This window comes from Herpailurus yagouaroundi, unplaced genomic scaffold (genome assembly GCF_014898765.1).
Source record: "Herpailurus yagouaroundi ecotype Mexico unplaced genomic scaffold, PumYag 140, whole genome shotgun sequence".
In the NCBI taxonomy this organism is placed as follows: domain Eukaryota; kingdom Metazoa; phylum Chordata; class Mammalia; order Carnivora; family Felidae; genus Herpailurus; species Herpailurus yagouaroundi.
The window spans coordinates 86529922-86548242 of NW_024412395.1; the positions used below are offsets into that span (position 1 = coordinate 86529922).

The 18321-nt window shown below is 41.2% G+C and overlaps 1 protein-coding gene and 1 long non-coding RNA gene across 9 annotated transcripts in view; one reads left to right on the top strand and one right to left on the bottom strand.

Annotated features, from left to right (window-relative positions):
- Positions 1-3: 3 nt before the first annotated feature.
- PIKFYVE (phosphoinositide kinase, FYVE-type zinc finger containing) overlaps positions 4-18321 on the top strand; it is an 87769-nt gene continuing 69451 nt past the window's right edge. For 4 of the 8 annotated variants that reach the window (XM_040476048.1, XM_040476053.1, XM_040476051.1 and 1 more), the window contains exons 1-6: positions 6195-6332; positions 9614-9794; positions 12580-12732; positions 12995-13030; positions 16226-16344; positions 17052-17223. In XM_040476048.1, coding sequence (XP_040331982.1) covers positions 9623-9794; positions 12580-12732; positions 12995-13030; positions 16226-16344; positions 17052-17223 — 652 coding nt within the window. In that variant the 5' untranslated portion in view covers positions 6195-6332; positions 9614-9622. The other 4 variants (XM_040476050.1, XM_040476049.1, XM_040476052.1 and 1 more) reach the window with 4 other exon arrangements.
- Positions 4424-6090, bottom strand: LOC121030994 (uncharacterized). Its single transcript, XR_005790503.1, has 2 exons — positions 5634-6090; positions 4424-4874 (listed from the first exon to the last, which is right to left on the bottom strand). It is a non-coding gene; the product is annotated as an uncharacterized LOC121030994 (long non-coding RNA).

An 18321-nucleotide genomic window follows, 5' to 3' on the forward strand; every position in this document is an offset into this window, starting at 1 on the left:
GATCTGCTGCTGCCTTCTCTGCGCTCGCGGTGTGGGGAGGGGTCGCAGCGCCCCCTAGACTCGGCCCCGGAACCCGGCCGCGGAAGGACGTGAATGCCATTTGCAGTCTTGCGACCAGGGAGCGCCAGGGTTGTAGTCTAAGACCCACGCCGCCTAGGGCCTTGCGGAGTGAGTTTCCAGGTTCTCAGTGACTGCAAAGGAAAGACTTCCGGCGCTACTTGGGTGTGCGGTAGACCGGAACGAGCCTTTGGCAGAAGGAGGAGTGTGGGCGGGAGTAGGCAGTATGGGGTCGCTTTGGGGGCTTCTCGGAGCAACTAGAATGCAAAGAATTAAATACACAGGTAGGCATGCCACGGTAAATTTCCGCTACTACGTCTTCAGAACTTCTGTACCTATATTTCTAATTACTGCTAAGTACATACTATCAATAAGCCCAGGTGTCATTTGCATTAGAAGATAAATATAGGAGATTATTGTCTGGATTCCAGTGAAGTTGGAATAAAGATGCGAAGCCTTAGGAAACACTGGAATAAAAAAATTCTGTCAGCTACAGGAATTATTTTTGTGTATTCCTTACTCTTGAAAACATGGGGGAGGGGCATTTTAGACAGTGATTTGTAGTGGTTGTAATGCTTGTATATTACTGCCCAGGATTCAGTGTTAAAAAATTTTCTTGGGGCGCCTGGGTGGCTCAGTCGATTTAAACAGCCCACTTTGGCTCAGGCTCAGATCATGATCTTGGGGTTGTGGTCCTTGGGTTCCAGCCCTGCGCTGGGTTCTGTGCAGACAGCTCTCTGCCCCTGCGTCGTTCTCTCTCTCTCTCTCAAAAATGAATAAACATTAAAAAATAAATAAATAATAAAACATTTTTTTCTCTAATATCCGATTACAATTACTCTGAAGATAAACCGGTATGAAGGTCATTACACAAGGTACATTTTGAACACTAGAGGGCACTGGTATTTTTCCCAAGAGAAAAGTAAAGGGGGGGGGGGAAGGGGATACATAGCATTGCATGTGCTGATTTTTTAAAAAAATATTTTATTTTCAAGTAATCTCCACACCCAAGGTGGGACTCAAACTCACAACCCCTAGATCAGGAGTCACATGCTATGCCACTGAGCCAGCCAGGTGCCCTGCACTTGATTTTTGAAGTGGATTAATGGAAAGTAGCAGTTACCTCCATTTATTCTTGTAGAAATGAGTATAGAGGTATATAAGCTTGTATTTTCATCTAGAATCTGAGACCCAAAGTCACCTGAGATTGTAAACTTACTCTCATTTTATATCAGGTTCACCCTTTGCCTACTACTAAAAGTATATTCTTTCTTGTTTCAGAAAGGATTTAGGGAAGCCTTCAAAATAACACAATATAGCACGATAAAACACATTGAATATATGTGAGGAAAACGAGGAAAAGATAGAATACATATAGGAAATTATACAGAACCAAGATGAATTGAATCACAAAATGTATTCCATCAAATCCTAAACACTTCTGGAGATGGGCTGCAAATTTGGCTCTGAGCCACTGTGGGACACTTATGGATGGGAATCTCAGCATTCTAAAACAGTGTTTCCTAAGCCAATAACACAGGGACTCCTTTTTCATTGAAAATATTTTCTTGTAGATCCCTAGAATTGATTTTTTTACTGCATATATGTATATGCAAAACTAGGTATATATATGCTCCTTATGCTAATAGCTCTTATACAACTAAAAAATAAATTTATAGACAATATGACTAGAAACAAAACTATAAGATAATACATTACCCATTGACAACATTAACTAAATGTAACACATGATGTTTGCTTACATTCTTGCTGTTTTGAATTTAGCTTGCCTATTCTGGGTGTCGTGTGAGAATTCATTTAGCACACCATTTTTGTTTTGTTAATATTGCATGCCTTGACATCATTTGTTTTTCATTTGGCCAATGAAAAAATCTGGATATTTTAATAGGAGCTGGTCCTATTTACTGTTGTACACACAAATAGAAACATGGGCTATGAAATTTCTGTCAGTATTTGGTTATGAGACACTCATCCAGATAACAGCATTGTCAGAAATAGTCTAAGGCATTTGTGTTTTCATTTTGATGATCTAAAAAAAAATGCAGTGAAACATTCTACCTTGTGGAAGTTCACTTTATTGACATTTATTGGCCATGAAGATTATGGGAGAAAGGACAGTAAAGGTGATCTCTGGGCATGGGGTTTGGGTGACAGGGTGCCCTTCAACAAATACAGACAGAGTCACAGATTTTCATGAGTTGGGTTTAAGATGTGTTAAATCTGAGATGCCTGTGGGACAGCCAGATAGAGATGTTATGGAGGCATTTAGCTGCATCTGCAGTTCACGAGGGGTGTCTGGGCTAGAGAGAGAAATCTGAGACAAGATCTTTAGCATTGTTATGGGCTACAGTGTGTGTCCTTCTTTCCCTCAAATTCGTATGTTGTAGCACTGATCCCTAGTACCTCAGAACGTGACTGTGTTGGGAAAGAGGACCTTTAAAGAGGTAATTAAGGTTAAGTGAAGTGATATTGGTGGACCCTAATCCAATCTGACTAGTGTTTTTTTTAAAGTTTATTTATTTTGAGGGGGGAGGGGCAGAGAGAAAGAGAGAGAGAGAGAGAGAGAGAGAGTGTGTGTGTGTGTGTATTAGAGCACTATCATAGAGCACTATCAGTGCAGAGCCTGGCATGGAGCTTGAACCCACAAACCATGAGATCATGACCTGAGCCAAAATCAAGAGTCAGACGTCAGATGCTTCACCAACTGAGCCACCCAGGCGCCCCTGGACTAGTGTCTTTATAAGAAGAGGAAGTTGGGACACATGTGCATGCACGGAGGGATGATCATGTCAAGAGGCTGCAAGAGGGTGGCCATTTATTTGCAACCAATGACAGAGGCCTCAGGAGAAAGTAACCCTTGCAGGCACCTTGATCTTGGACTTCCAACCTCCAGAACTGTGAGAAGTAAATTTCTGTTGTTTAAGTCACCCGATCTGTGGCATTTTGGTATGGCAGCCCTAGCAAACGAACAAGCATGTGTTGATAGTCGAAGCCATAGAATTTAAGAGGTCATAAACTAGAGGTATACAGTAAGAAGAAAAGTCTACCTCAGTGAGAATTCTGTGGAATACTCAATACCTTTAACAGCTAAGTGGAGGAAAAGTGGCCCCCAAAAGACAAAGGCAAGGATTATCTAGGAGGTGGTAGAAAAATCAGCACAGACTGATGGGAAACAAAGAGAGTTTCTAAAAAGGAGGGGGTACTACAGAGAGGGCAAGGAAGACAAAGCCTGAAATTAATTTTAGCAAGTGGGAAGACCTCACGAATACACCTTAAGAAGCATAAATCTATCAGAATGATTCTGATAGAAGCCTTACTATAGAGGATTGAAGTTTGAAAGGGAGGTGAGGGAAGGGAGACAAAACTTTTTCAAGAAGATTGATCATGAAATGAAGAATGCTCTAGAAAGTCTTGGCATAATTTTTAATGATGGCCTAATTGCCCATCATTTGACTATATTACTTTCATGTTATTTGTGTTCATTGGAAATTTGTTTCCTTCTTTATTTATTACTGTTTTGAATAATTGTGAAAAACATATTTAGCTATACTTTGTACTCGACTCCGTTCCTTAGGCACGACTGATAGAAATGTAATTGTTGGATCAAGGAGTATGAACATTTTAAAGGCACTTGTTAGATCTGTCAAAGCATTTTCTAGGAGGGATATACCTATTTTTTTTTTTAATAGTATTTATTTTTTATTTTTTTATTTTTTTTTCAACATTTATTTATTTTTGGGACAGAGAGAGACAGAGCATGAACGGGGGAGGGGCAGAGAGAGAGGGAGACACAGAATCGGAAGCAGGCTCCAGGCTCCGAGCCATCAGCCCAGAGCCCGACGCGGGGCTCGAACTCACGGACCGTGAGATCGTGACCTGAGCTGAAGTCGGATGCTTAACCGACTGAGCCACCCAGGCGCCCCGGGATATACCTATTTATGTTTTCATGTGCAGTGAATGTGAGTGCCACTTTCATTACTTCCTAGCCAGAACTGAATTTCATGATTTTTAAAAAATGTTTATTTATTTTTGAGAGAGAGAAGGAGAGGGAGCATGAGCAGGGGAGGGGCAGAGAGAGAGGGGGGACACAGAATCTGAAGCAGGCTCCAGGTTCTGAACTGTCATCACAGAGCCCGACGCGGGGCTCGAACTCATGAAATGCAAGATCATGACCTGAGCTGAAGTCAGAAGCTCAACCCACTGAGCTACCCAGGTGCCCCTGAATTTCATGATTTTTAAAAATATCTTTGTGTTCCTACTAAAGAGAATCAGGGATCCTTACAGAACTAATTTTAGATCAAGGATAGTTCAAGATGAGTCTGGCATGTTAAAAGATAAACTGAGGCATATTAAAATTTCTAAGAGTTTATTTGAGCAGGAATGGGACATTGCCAAATGCGAAATGATTGGAAGCACTCCACCGACAGGAGCTAGGGGAAAGACTTGTAGAGGCAGAAGCAAAGCAAGAACATTATTTGACTGACCACATCTTAGGCGGTTGCATATTTAGGAAAGCCTAGGTGGCTGTTGGTGATTGATTGTCCTTAGGTTTCAAATTCATAACTTTTGAGGCATTCTAGGCTTCGGTTTTGGTAGCCTAAATCATTAGAACCATCTCATTCTGGGGCCTTCTAGGTTGGTTGGGCATCCCACTCTTGATTTCTACTCAGGTCATGATCCCAGGGTCCTGAAATTGAGCCCTGAGTTCGGTTCTGCACTGGGGCCTGCTTCTGCTTCGGATTCTCTCTCTCACTTCATCAGCCCCTCCCCAACACATGGGCATTCTCTTTCTCTCTCTAAAAAAAAAAAAAAGAAAAAAAGTCTCAGACTAATGGCCTGATGGCCTCCTTGTTTAATGAATTGAACAATACGAATCAATATAAAAAAGAAGAAAAGGAAAAGTTATTTTCAGTACACATACAACTAATACATAATACAGGAAGGAATATAAGCATAGTACCATCATAATAATAGAATCATAAATATGTGGGAGGTTTGTTAGAGGTCACACCCAATAGCTTGTGCCTTTTGACTCAGGTAGGTGAGATTCTCTGCTGAGATCAATAGTCAAGGTAATGGGGCACGAGGAACGGTGTGATGTGGAACAGTAGTGACGGAGGGGAGAGGGGGCAGACTACCCACTCTGAGGATGATTGCTGAGGGACCCAGCTGAGGATGGTGATCGGGATTTCCCTGTAGTGGTATCAGCCTTCAGGTTTTGACGCCATTCTCCATCCGCTGAGGATGGCAACTCGAGGAAAACTGGGTAGGGATTTGCCAAAACTCTTGAGGAAAGGGCCTGGAGAATTGAATTAAAATAGCACCTCACTTTGGGTTTCATTAACTTTCTGACCTCCCTGCCAAGTCCCACCGTTGGGGTCAGCAGGTTTTGGCGTGTTGTCTTCAGCTAAGGGCACAACGCTCACAGCAGGACAAAAAGATGGACTAATGCTAGCCAGGCTGAGCAAGACCAGGCTTGGTAATTTTCTTGGCACCCAGTCTTGGCAACACACAACTTGAATGAAAACACTAGCTGTAGAGCTCCCATGACTTACTCTGGGTAAGGCGCTGTGCCAAAGGCTTTACGTGCCATGTTTTCCTTAATCTTCAAAAAAACTGTCCGTGAAGTGGGTATTGTTATCAGCCCCATTTTACAGTTAAGAGGGCAGGGGCCTAAGGAAGTTAGTAATTTGCTTAAGGTCACCTGGCCAGTTATTGACGGAGTCACTTAAGTGTGACAACAGTCGTCGCTCTCCTGAGTGTCAGTCCCTAGGAACGCTGAGCGCGGTAACATATTACGAGAGCCCATGTCATCGAACACATACGGTAACCGCGGTGGCCCAGCCAGCACCCGTCCGGTGACCCGACACGCGTGATGCTCACGCATGCAGTCGCCCTGCCTTCCTCTGGGAAGGAGGAGGCGGCCTAACCAGCCAAGCTGTCGAGGACGACTCTATCTGAACTCGACTCTTTTTGCCTGGGCGTCTGATCCAAACGTGGCGCGGACGGGAAGAAGAGGGCGGGGCCGGCGGCTGGGAGAATTGCGGATTGGAGAGAAGGAGGGACAGGGGGCGGAGCCTTCGGGGGAAGGGAGAAGCCGCATCAACCATGTAAGTGGCTTTGCTTCCTGCAGCAACCGCCGGCGGCCCGAGTACCCCAGTCGCTGCGCTCCGGAGCTGGCTTTCCGCGCCTGAACGGGGTGAAGCGGCGACCGGGGTGGAGGGTGGCCGGCGGGGCCCAGGCGGGAGGCGCAGGTAAGGGAGGGGGCCTGGCGCGCGGCCGGCTGGCGGTGAGGATGAGGAAGAAGGCCGGTTTGGGGAGCTCCGGGGCCAGAGCCGAGGGGAAGGCTGAAGTGAAGGCGAGAGCTGAAGCTTCACCACCGTGGCTGGAGGCCGGACTGTGGCCGAGGCTGGGCAACGAAGGGCAGAGAACCGGTACCCGCAGCAAGCCGGCTCCCCGATTCCCCGGTTGCCCCTGGTCTGGGAGCCGGGTGCGGCTGTTCTTGAAGAGGTTTCCTTGGAAACATTTGAAGTTCTCTTGCCCCTCTCTTGTCCCACGTCTCTCAGCTTATTTCGGAGGTGCACAGTCCCGTTCCTCCTCCTCCTCTGATGGATCAGCTCCTAGTCTGTGTGTCAGAGGTGCATCCGTAGACTGAAAAAGAAAGTTCTTGAGCTGCAGAAAACGACACCAGTAGTGGGTTTTCAAATATGAACAGACCTCTTTAAAAATATTTGTTTCTTCTACTTGAGTCCATCCCATTACTACCTATGTTTCAAAGTCTTTTGAGGAGGAGACTTGATTTCCCATTTAGTATTTTACCTTTGCTTATAATGTTCCCAGCAAAAGGGTGAGGATGAAATGCGATGGATGTTTTTAGAGAATTAAGATATGTCCAATATAGAGATTATTTTTAAGATATTCAAGAGATATGAGAAGTGCTAGAATTCTGTAGAAAGCAAGTTATTTATGTTTATCTGAGATGTGTAGGTATGTGTTAAATTATCATTTATTGATTCAGTGCATACTCTGTTTTAAAACCAGAGGTAGTGGTTTGGTTTTGCACTCTCTTATTTCAAACTTTTTTGAATCTCCTTTTCTGCCACTCCAAAACTTTCATTCTATCAGGATTCAAAAATAACCTTAGTTGTTTGTTTGTTTGTTTGTTTGTTTGTTTTGGTTGGGTTTGGGCTTTTGACAAAGATTGGGCAGGTCATCTGTTCTGTGGAGCAAAACAACTTTCCCTTTTTCTTTTCCTGTGGGCTCCCATTTTCTGCTTTCTGGGAAGAGTAATGTGGATCACGTTGTGGTCTTCCTTTAGTGTTTCTGTTGGCATGTTGGTAAAAAATTGAACAACAAAATCTTTGTTGATGGAAACTGACAATTCTAGTATTCAGCTGGCCTGCATTATTAGATATGTCTTGAGTATTTTTAAAAACTGTATTTAGAAATTATTCAGCTGATACTTGGATTTTTTCATGCACTATATTTTGAAATTGGCTAGTGGATCTGGCCTGTGTTCTACATGGAATACCTGATTAGCCTTCACATTGGCTTCATCACCGAGATAGTGTGTGGTGGGGTAGCCTTCAAATAAGAGGCAAAGTACTGGCATTTGGAAGGCCAGGTTAATATTTCTAATTGCCTGTCAGCAAGGAGGCCTAGTTTATATCCCAGACAGTAATTAAGCTGCCAGAGAATAAGAGTTGTAAGGTAGTTTTTTTCAAGATCCTGGTGTCATTATGAAATTGTTAAGATTAGCTATGTGATTGTGTTTATGTTTCAGAGACTGCACTTGCTGAGCTTTTTCGTGGTAATTTTTATGCTCACATCTCCAAAGCTTATTAATAGTTTTGTATATGGGTGACCCTCAGTAACGCTGAGATTCTTCATGCAGATTGCTAACTCTGCTTCAGATGCTACTTATGTCACAGTAGAATGTGGACTGTTTTTCCAAGCCTGAGGGTGGTTGTTGCAATCACACAATCCTTTGTCTTTAGTACTCTTTTTTCTTCCCCTTCCGCCCCCCCCCCCCCATTTTGAGTTGACATGAATTCGTTTAGCAGCTTGCTTCAGAATCTTTTATGCTGGAATATGGATTGTCATGATTTAGAATTGTTGACTGTTTTCCCCAATAGAAGGTGGTATTAGAGACCCTTTCTGTCTCCCTCCATCTCCCTCACTCCCTCCCACCCTCTCCTCCTTTCTCCCTCCTTCCTCTCTCTTCTCCATGTCTCTCCTTCCTCCTTTTCCTCAACACTCCTTCCTCTTTTTCTTCCTCCTCTACTCCCCCCCCCCCATACCAATAAACATTTATTGCCAAATCATGTTCAAGTCCATGGTTTCATTTCTGCTTTAATCAATTAAATTATTAATCAGGAATTTAGATAGGCTGGAATTGAAGTCTGTGAAGAGCTACAATAATAATTTCGATCTAAAGAGGAATTCTGGGATAAAACTTGGGGTGTAATTACAGTTCTACCACTGACTGACTAGTTGTGTGACCCTCAGGAAAGTCACTTTAGGTTCAGTGTGCATTGGTTGCCTCAAAGGCAAAGTGTAGTAAGGCCAGCTCTGTGCGCTTTCCAGGATTTTTGTAAAATTAAAACAAGGTGGTAGATACGATTTTGAAACTGAAAAGCGTTTTGTGGGAGTGTGATGTCCTCTTTGTAAGATATAAAGTAGATGACAAAAATCAAAAGTCATCTGTAGTACTTTAATGACTACAGTTATGCATAGTTCATGGTTGTCATTAATTTGAAGTGTTAAAGAGACATCAGTGTTTTTCTCTACCCTCCATCTGGTGATGTGCTTACCTTTACTACTTTGGTTAAAAAAAAAAGCTCTTTAAGATCTTCATTTTAATGTCTATATGAGGTTATGCTTAAAAGGAGAAAAACCAGATTCACGTGCCTAGGAGGAGAGATGACAGGAACAGCTTGTTGATTTGAATAGTTCTTAAGGAGATGAGGCACAGTTTGAAGAAATCTTTGAGGTTGTACAGAAATGTCATTAAGGGATGACTGTTTCATTTTCTTCTCTTGGAAATATTTATGTTTTATATTTTTAACAGAAAAATTGAAATAAATTAAAAATTTTTTTTGAGGAATTAATATGGTTGTGTAAAACCAGTTTTCCTTATAACTGTAAACAGCTGTTGAGTTATCTCTTTTTCCAAAAAAAATGTTAAAATGGAAAAGATATAAATTATGTGAAAATGCTTTTTATTTCTTTTTTCCTGCTCACATTTGTACCTTACCTCCAAATTACTAATAATTTTTATATTTTCTGTAGATTAAATAGCAATGTTGAAAATTAGATTGGCTGTGTAATCGTAGTTTCAGTTGTCTGACACCCTTCCTTATGATCTAGACTGCAGTGTTTTTAAGCCTTAATTTGCAATATATACTAAACTAGATTTATTTACTCTTTGGTTTCGGAGATCAGAGTTTTCAGAGTCAGATTTCCAGATATTTAGGTATGCTGTTTGGAATCAAATTTTGGGCTTCCTTAGGAACTCCTATCTTTTGTTTTTTAGACTCATGAAATGGCCACAGATGATAAGACTTCCCCAACATTGGACTCTGCTAATGATTTGCCTCGATCTCCTACTAGTCCTTCTCATCTCACACACTTTAAACCTTTGACTCCTGATCAGGACGAACCTCCTTTTAAATCAGCGTATAGTTCTTTTGTAAATCTCTTTCGATTTAACAAAGGTAAGACTTGTTCTTACGGATCAGAGAACCTGTAATTTTGATTTTCTAAAATTCTCTTGTTCAGCTCAGCTTTCATGCTGTGTCTTTGCAAGAATGTGAAATATCAACAAGGAGATAGCTTTCATCATCGGTCACTGGGGTTTGCTGCTCAAGAGAAGAAAGCTAGAATTTTCCCTGTAATCTTATTAGTTATTGGTAACTGAAGATCTGAATTGAAAAATAATGTTAAAAGGAGATCCCTCTTTGAAGGTAGCATTTTTTTTTCTCCTTTCTTAATATGTTTCAACTTTCTTAAGTTCACAGAATGGACTTTGTTTTTATGGGGGTAAATAGCCAAAAGATTTTAATTAAAGCCATAAAACTAGAAGACTCAGCACCTGGGAGGAAAGATTCCTATTTTTCCAAAATTGAAACTGTTAGCACGCTTTTTGACTTAAACCTGTTAGATTAAGATGTAAGTGTAATAATATCAAGTGAAAAGATACTTTTTACCTATTTATATAAGGAAATTTAACATCATGCAGGACTATTATTTAATCAACAGTCTATTCCAAACAAATGCATTGCCCTAAAAACTTCCATTCCAGGATCAGGTCCAGGATTACATACTGCATATAGTTTTCATCTATCTTTTGTCTCCTATTCTCTGTCTTGTGAGATGGACATTTTTGTAGAGAACACGCCAAATATTTTACAAACTGTTCCTTAATTGGGATCTTGCTTATTTATTTTTTTTAAACATTCTTTTTTTTTTTTTTCAATGTTTATTTATTTTTGGGACAGAGAGAGACAGAGCATGAACGGGGGAGGAGCAGAGAGAGAGGGAGACACAGAATCGGAAACAGGCTCCAGGCTCTGAGCCATCAGCCCAGAGCCTGATGCGGGGCTCGACCTCACGGACCGCGAGATCCTGACCTGGCTGAAGTCGGACGCTTAACCGACTGCGCCACCCAGGCGCCCCAGGGATCTTGCTTATTTTTATTTCTTTAATTAAAGTATAGCTGACACCTAATGTTACATTAGTCTCAGGTGTACAACATAGTGATTTTGACAAGTCTATACATTATGCCCCACTCCCCCAAGTGTAGCTGTCATCTGTCACCATACAGCTTTACTGCAGTACCATTGACTATATTCCCTATGCTGTATCTTTTATATCCATGACTTGTTCATTCCATAATTAGAAGGGAAAAAGTACTTTTTAAGTGAGCTCTTTTGAAGTAAGGTATTTTTTACCTGGAAGAAAAATTTTAAAAAATAGGGGTGCCTTGGGTGGCTCATTCAGTTAAACATCTGACTCTTGACTCTTGACTTCAGCCTAAGTCATGATCTCATGGTTCCTGAGTTGGAGCCCTGCGTTGGGCTCCGCACTGACAGCATGGAGTCTGCTTGGGATTCTCACTTTCTCTGCTGGTGTTTTCTTTCTCTCTCTGTCACTCAAATTAAGTAAATAAACATTAAAAGAAAAATTTAAAAAAATATGGCCTATTATCTCTGCTTTATATTTGGCTGTATTATTTGAAATGCATTAGAAAGTAATCCCTCTTGTAAGGAACTTGAGGGTTAATAGTTTAATTAGTTCAGAAGAAATTTTAATAGTATTAACAGACTTTTTTTTTTTTTAAGTTTGTTTATTTATTCATTCATTCAGAGAGCAGGGGAGGGGCAGAGGAGAGAAGGAGAACGAGAATCCCAGCAGGCTCAGCACTGTCAGCACAGAGCCTGACAGGGGACTTGATCCCATGAACTTGTGAGATCATGACCTGAGCCAAAACCAAGAGTTGGAACTGACTGTGCCAACCCAGGTGCTCCAGTATTAACTGACTTTTATTAGTAGTCAATTTAAAGTTCTATGAAATCTCCTCCTGTTAGTCCATTTTTAAGGTAATGACTTTTTAGAAAAATTTTATTGTTTGCTTTTAGATTTACAGAAAAATTGGGAAGATGGTACAGGATTCTCATATACCCCCACACCCAGTTTTCCCTGTTATTAACATCTCACGTTAGTATAGTGCACTTATTACAATTAATGAACCATTATTGACACAGTATTATAAACTAAAGTATGTGTTTTATTCATTCTTCAGTTTCTACCTAAAGTCCTTTTTCTGTTCCGGGATCTCATGTGGGATTACACATTATATTTAGTCATCATAAGACAATAATTGTTTTGTTTATTCAGCAAATGTTTATTGAGTACCTATTATCCACTGTTGCACTGTTTTAATAGTGCATGGGATCTATCCCATAAACAAAGCAGATAAAAAAATTTTTCGCCTTTGTGTGAAGCTTACATTCTATTTCCTTTAATATGCTCAAGGTATTTCTAATGAAAAAGTGAAACAAACTGAAGATCCCATGCCAAGGAAGAAATATTGGCCCATAATTTTGCCACTTTCTTGAATATCTTTTTTTTTTTTTTTTAATTTTTTTTTTTTAACGTTTATTTATTTCTGGGACAGAGAGAGACAGAGCATGAACGGGCGAGGGGCAGAGAGAGAGGGAGACATAGAATCGGAAGCAGGCTCCAGGCTCTGAGCCATCAGCCCAGAGCCCGACGCGGGGCTCGAACTCCCGGACCGCGAGATCGTGACCTGGCTGAAGTCGGACGCTTAACCGACTGCGCCACCCAGGCGCCCCTTGAATATCTTTTTTTTAAGCTAATTTTTAGTTATGCATATATTACATATATACATTATCTTCAGAACAGCTTTATCTATTCCTTCTCTTTGCTGAACTCTGAGTCTTAGTTTTGCAAATAATGCCAAGCTTTCCTTTGCTACAGAGAGAGTGGAAGGGGGCCAGGGAGAGCAGCCGTCTCTAAGTGGAAGTTGGGCCAGCCCTCAGCTCCCTTCAAGAACACAGTCTGTGAGGTCACCTACACCTTATAAAAAACAGCTTAATGAGGAACTCCAGCGGCGATCTTCAGCAGTATTAGGTGAGACAGTGTTCTTACTTCATTCCTTTCTGTGTGTTAGATTTTTCCAGACATTGTGTTTCCCAGGTTATTTAGTGACTTAACTTTTCTGCTGTTTGGAATAGTCAGGTGCTCTTCAGAATTCATGAAACTGTTACCTAGATAGTGAAAGAATTTGTTGATACCTAAAAAAAAAATTCTTAAGCATTTTGTTAAATTTTAACTTAGGCCAAGCACAGATATCTTGACTGTTTTTTTGATTAATTACTTGCTTGGGTTTCAGAAGAAAACAGTTTGCAACATCCCCAGGATAATACAGGTTAGTTTCAACTTTGTGAAATAATTCTGCATCTGTTCTTGGGATGGCTAGTGTAATGTGGTGTGCATGCCTCTGGCTGCAGAACTCTCAACTCCGTTAGTGGTCTGCCCCTTGCTCTTGTCCTTCTGTCCTTGTTGGGATGCGGACTGTCATTGTGGCTGGATAAGCTGAGCTCTTGCCTGTTTGTTCTCTGTCCTGGTCTACTGTAGTCATCTCCTTCATTTTCATGCTTTTCTGATGAGTATAGGCTGGGGATCAGTGTCTGAATGAGAGACTAGACAAAGTCAGTTCTATGTTAGATTCTATGTTAGAGTTCTATGTTAGTCAGTTTCTGTTAGATTATTAAACTCAGCACAGTGGCTTGCCCAGCTCAAGGGGGCAAAAGAAAGGCAGTGAGAGGTGACATAATAGAGGGGGCAGCATTGGAAGTCAAGTGTCCCTGAACACCAGATCTTGTCTTGTCTGGCCAGTCTTCCCCGTGAGATCCTCCAGTGAAAAGTGGGCAGGCACAGGTAATGGTGGTTGGCGAGAGAGCTCTTCTAGCTAGTTCAGATTCAGTTTACGACTTCCTAAGGACTGGAGTGGGGCGGGCTGCATCACCACTGCAGGTTTCCCAGAGCAGTGAGCCTCTGCCTGGGTTACATCAGCCACTTGGAAGGAAGAATCAGAAGGTGGGAAGTGGGGGAGAGAGAAAGGAGGCCATCCTTACTTTAACCTTTAAGCTCAGTAAGCTCCTTTGCTTTTGAACCTGACCTCTGGCAACACTACTGTTTTTGTGGAGGGGTCTGACTAAATCCTATGCTGAATTAAGCATAGAATTTCTTTATTTGCCAAATTGAGGAGTTGGGCTAGAATCTAATCTCTTAGGGGTTACAAACTGACAGCCTACCACACCTTGTCGTGGTGTTTTGATGAACTTGAATTTAAATATCACAAGGTGGAGCTTGTAATGTCTAGTTTGCTGCAATCCCCACTACTCCTTACTTTCTTTCAACTCCGTTTGATTCTTTGATTGTACCTTAGCTGCTAGAAGCATTTAAGCTTCAGAAGCCTGAGACTGACCGATCAAGTTCATTTTTCTTTCTTTCTCTCTTTTTTTTAAATGTTTGCTTATTTTTGAGAGAGAGAGAGAGAGAGAGAGAGAGAGAGAGAGGGAGAAAACGAACATGAGCGGGGAGGGGCAGAGAGAGTGGGGGCCAGACGATCTGAAGCGGGATCTGCACTGACAGCAGAGAGCCCCATGTGGGGCTTGGACTCACGAACTGTGAGATCATGCCCTGATTTGAAGTCAGACACTTCACCAACTGAGCCACCCAGGTGCCCTCAAGTTCCTTTTTGTAACAAAAGGCTGCAATTCCACAATTTACTTGCTGTGTGACTTTAGGAAAGTCATTTAATTATGCAATATCCATTTTACAGGAGAAACAGCTAAGGTTATTTAGGGCGGAGTGCTAGACCAGATTTCCTCTCAGATCTCTGTCACCTCCATCGGATACCTGTGATTCTGTTGGTTCCAGGAACAGTGCCGCTCTTCCTTCTCCAGTGAATGATGCTATTAGTACTCTTTTATACCTCTAAGCAGCTAGAAGGGGCTTCACGATTATTTGTTGTCCCTGCATGGGAGCACAGCTATTGGAATTCTAACAGCTTCGTCTGCCTCTTTTTTCAACTCAAGTTACAGAGAGTTGCTTTTTATTATATTGTGATATTCAAAATTTTGGTCATTCTAATACTTGTACCTTTTATTCTAGTAACAACACATCTGAGTTATCTGCTGAAATTAGGGTAATACTATTTATAGAAAGGTAAAGTTTTTAAGTTTTCTAACAGGTACAGTTTCAATAATCACCTCTGTGATTCAGTTGTCTTTGGAGTTCTTTGTCAGTTTAGATGCCAACCTCTCATTTCTTGGTAATCCTTTCTGTCCCATCCAGCCCAGACAAAGAACAGCTAAGGCAACTAGCAAATAAGTGAGTTTGAGAAGATTTAAGGTGGTGTATTTTCCATCCTGATCTGCCATAGGTTATTAGGTTAATGAGTTTAAGCTAACAGAGATGTCAGCCTTTTTGTCAAGCCACCTTCGCTTGACTTAGGTTTTGTAACTGCCAGAGCCAGGAATAGGTGGTAGCTTCAGTGGTAATCTGGCTGCAAAATGAAATAACATGACAGCTTTGGTGGGCACACCCGTTTTGGCTACAAAACTGAATTTGGGTTTGTTTTACTATTGATAGGACTGGCATAAGTATTGCTATTTAAAGTGTAAGTGATCCCTTCCAGTTGGAGATGCAGGGTTAAGGAGGTGGCAGGAAAGGGTAGGATTGGAGTTCTAGCAATTCTTTGGCATTTTTATCTGTTTAGACTTGATGGAGGGACTTTTGTGGGTAAGTTACCACCCTGGATGTTCTGAACTCTGTCAGAGTCTTTGGGGGCTGGGTTATTAAACTTTCTGATCACCTGCTCAATGAGGCTTAGGTGGTTTGTGTGTAGACTGAACTGGACTGTTGCTTACTGTTTGACTATAGAGGCTAAGCTAGGTTAACTCACAGGGGTTGCCTTTTCTTCTGCTAAATTTCTAGCCGGTATTGATTATGGCTTGGGACCAAAGAGCCCAATAAATCATTAATGAATTTTGGGGCCATTTAAGCAGTACATCTGGCAGAGGCCTCAAAACTCTCAGTGGTCTTTTTAGACAGTGCTTGTGTTAGGTAGCCCTTACTTGCCTATGAAGCAATGTTTTACATGGTAGTAAGAAATACTTCCAACAGCCTCTTACCTTTATAAAGACTAGTTTTTTGTTTTTTTTTTTTTTAAATGTTTGCTTATTTTTGAGAGAGAGGGAGACAGAGCACGAGCGGGGAAGGGGCAGAGGGAGAAGGAGACACAGAATCAAAAGCTGGCTCCAGGCTCTGAGCTGTCAGCACAGAGCCCGACACGGGGCTTGAACTCATGTACTGTGAGATCATGACCTGAGCTGAAGTTGGATGCTTAATCGACTGAGCCACCTAGGCACCCCCTATAAAGACTAGTTTTAACTCTCAATCCATATCACTGGCTGGGAGAACATAAATTTATGTTAATAGTAAAAGGCACTATACATCACATATATATCTTCATATATGCCTTGTTTTTGCATAGACAGTAAGGACTAATAACAAGGTTGCTTTTTTTTTTTTTTTTTTGGTAAATCTGACTCAGACACAAGAAGGAAAGCAGAGCCTGCCTTTGGAGGTCATGACCCTCGTACAGCTGTTCAGCTTCGAAGCCTCAGCACAGTATTAAAACGCCTCAAGGAAATCATGGAGGGGAAAAGCCAGGTACTTGAGAAGATCATTTATCAAATATTTCTATGGGCCTCATCCCATACCCACTAAAACTGGCATAATGCCGCCTGAAAGAATGTCCAGTTAGTACTTCCTTCAGCTATGAATGTGTATTTTTACGTGTAAATTCTTAATTTTATAAATTTTTTTCTCCTTTATGGGTAGTGCTTTTTGTTTTAAGTTAGTGCTTTTCTGTTTAAGAGGTATTTATTTAGCCCACCGTCAGTGAATAGTCTTCCATAGTTTCTTCAAGAAACTTCATTATTCATGTGAAGTTTTGGGGTCAAGCTTTATTTTTTTCTCATGGATGTCTAGAGGGACCCAGCACCAATTTTGGTTTTGAAAGACCATTCTTCACTGATGGCATTATAAATCTTGTCACGAGTCCACATAACATGTGTGCGGGTGTACCAGGGCTCTCTTTTCTGTTATATAGCTCCTGTTTTTTTCTATCCTTGAACTGATTTTCTGTCTAAAATTACCATAGTTTCAGAATAAATTTTGATGGCCGGTAATGTAAGTCCTTCAACTTTGTTTTTGTTTCAGATTGCCTTGGTCATTTTGGCCATTTCCATTCCCACATGAATTCTCGAAATGGTTTGTCAGTTTCTGCAAAAGAAACCTCGTAGGGTATTGATTAGCACTATATTTGTCATTGCATCTTTTCATATTTTCAATTTCGCATATTTTTATTGTTATAGGATAGCGACCTGAAGCAATACTGGATGCCAGACAGCCAATGTAAAGAGTGCTACGACTGTAGTGAGAAATTTACAACCTTTAGGCGCAGACACCATTGCCGCTTGTGTGGGCAGATTTTTTGCAGTCGTTGCTGTAATCAAGAAATCCCTGGAAAATTTATGGGCTATACGGGTAAATGCATTTCATTGAAAGTTTTACAGTTTTTAAAGATTGTAACTGTAAGTCGTTATAATACAGGACCAATGTGAAGCCAGTTTTTATTTTGGAGCTTCATGTGTGAGACATGGGGGACACAAGTGAGGGAGATACAGCTTTGTTTTAAAGGACTTTACAGTCAAATAATAAAGTAGGTGGACATGTTCATAAATAACTAGGGTAAAAGATAGTGTGCCATAGGTGCTAGCAAAGACCATAGGAGTGTTAATATTTGTTAGACAAGATGGTTAGGGGACATTACTAATGTATATTACCACGAGAGTTTTCATTTTACAAAGTGCAGATCTTCCTTGAGTTGTATGATACTGTGCTTTAGAAAATTGCATCTTAGGGGCGCCTGGGTGGCGCAGTCGGTTAAGCGTCCGACTTCAGCCAGGTCACGATCTCGCGGTCCGTGAGTTCGAGCCCCGCGTCAGGCTCTGGGCTGATGGCTCAGAGCCTGGAGCCTGTTTCCGATTCTGTGTCTCCCTCTGTCTCTGCCCTTCCCCCGTTCATGCTCTGTCTCTCTCTGTCCCAAAAATAAATAAACGTTGAAAAAAAAAAATTAAAAAAAAAAAAAAAAGAAAATTGCATCTTACTCATGTTCTTTCATGAGTTCTAGCAATATGGAGATTTAAAATTATATGTTGAAGCAGAAAAAAATAATGATGTGTGGATTTATACGGTGATTTGGGAGTGCAAGGTGGACAGAAGTTTCCAAAAAGAGAAACCCTCTCGGCGTCTCTCAAATTATTTTTGTTACCATGCAGATCCTCCTCTTAGCTTTACTCATTTTTTTTCCCATCACTAAACTGCTACAGATTTCAGAGTTCAGTTGTCTCTCATCAGGATTATGGCTATAGCCTTTAAAAGATTTTTTTTTTTTTACCTTTAGTTTTTTGCTTTGTCTAATTCCTTTTCCACATTCTGGTCATTATTCTTTGTTAAATGCTAATTTGATCATGTCAGGATATTCCCCTGCCTGAAACCCTTTCAGAGCGACCATTACCCTTAGGATAAAATCCAGTCTTGTTAATATGGTTGGTGTGTCAGTTTCCCAGGGCTGCCATAACA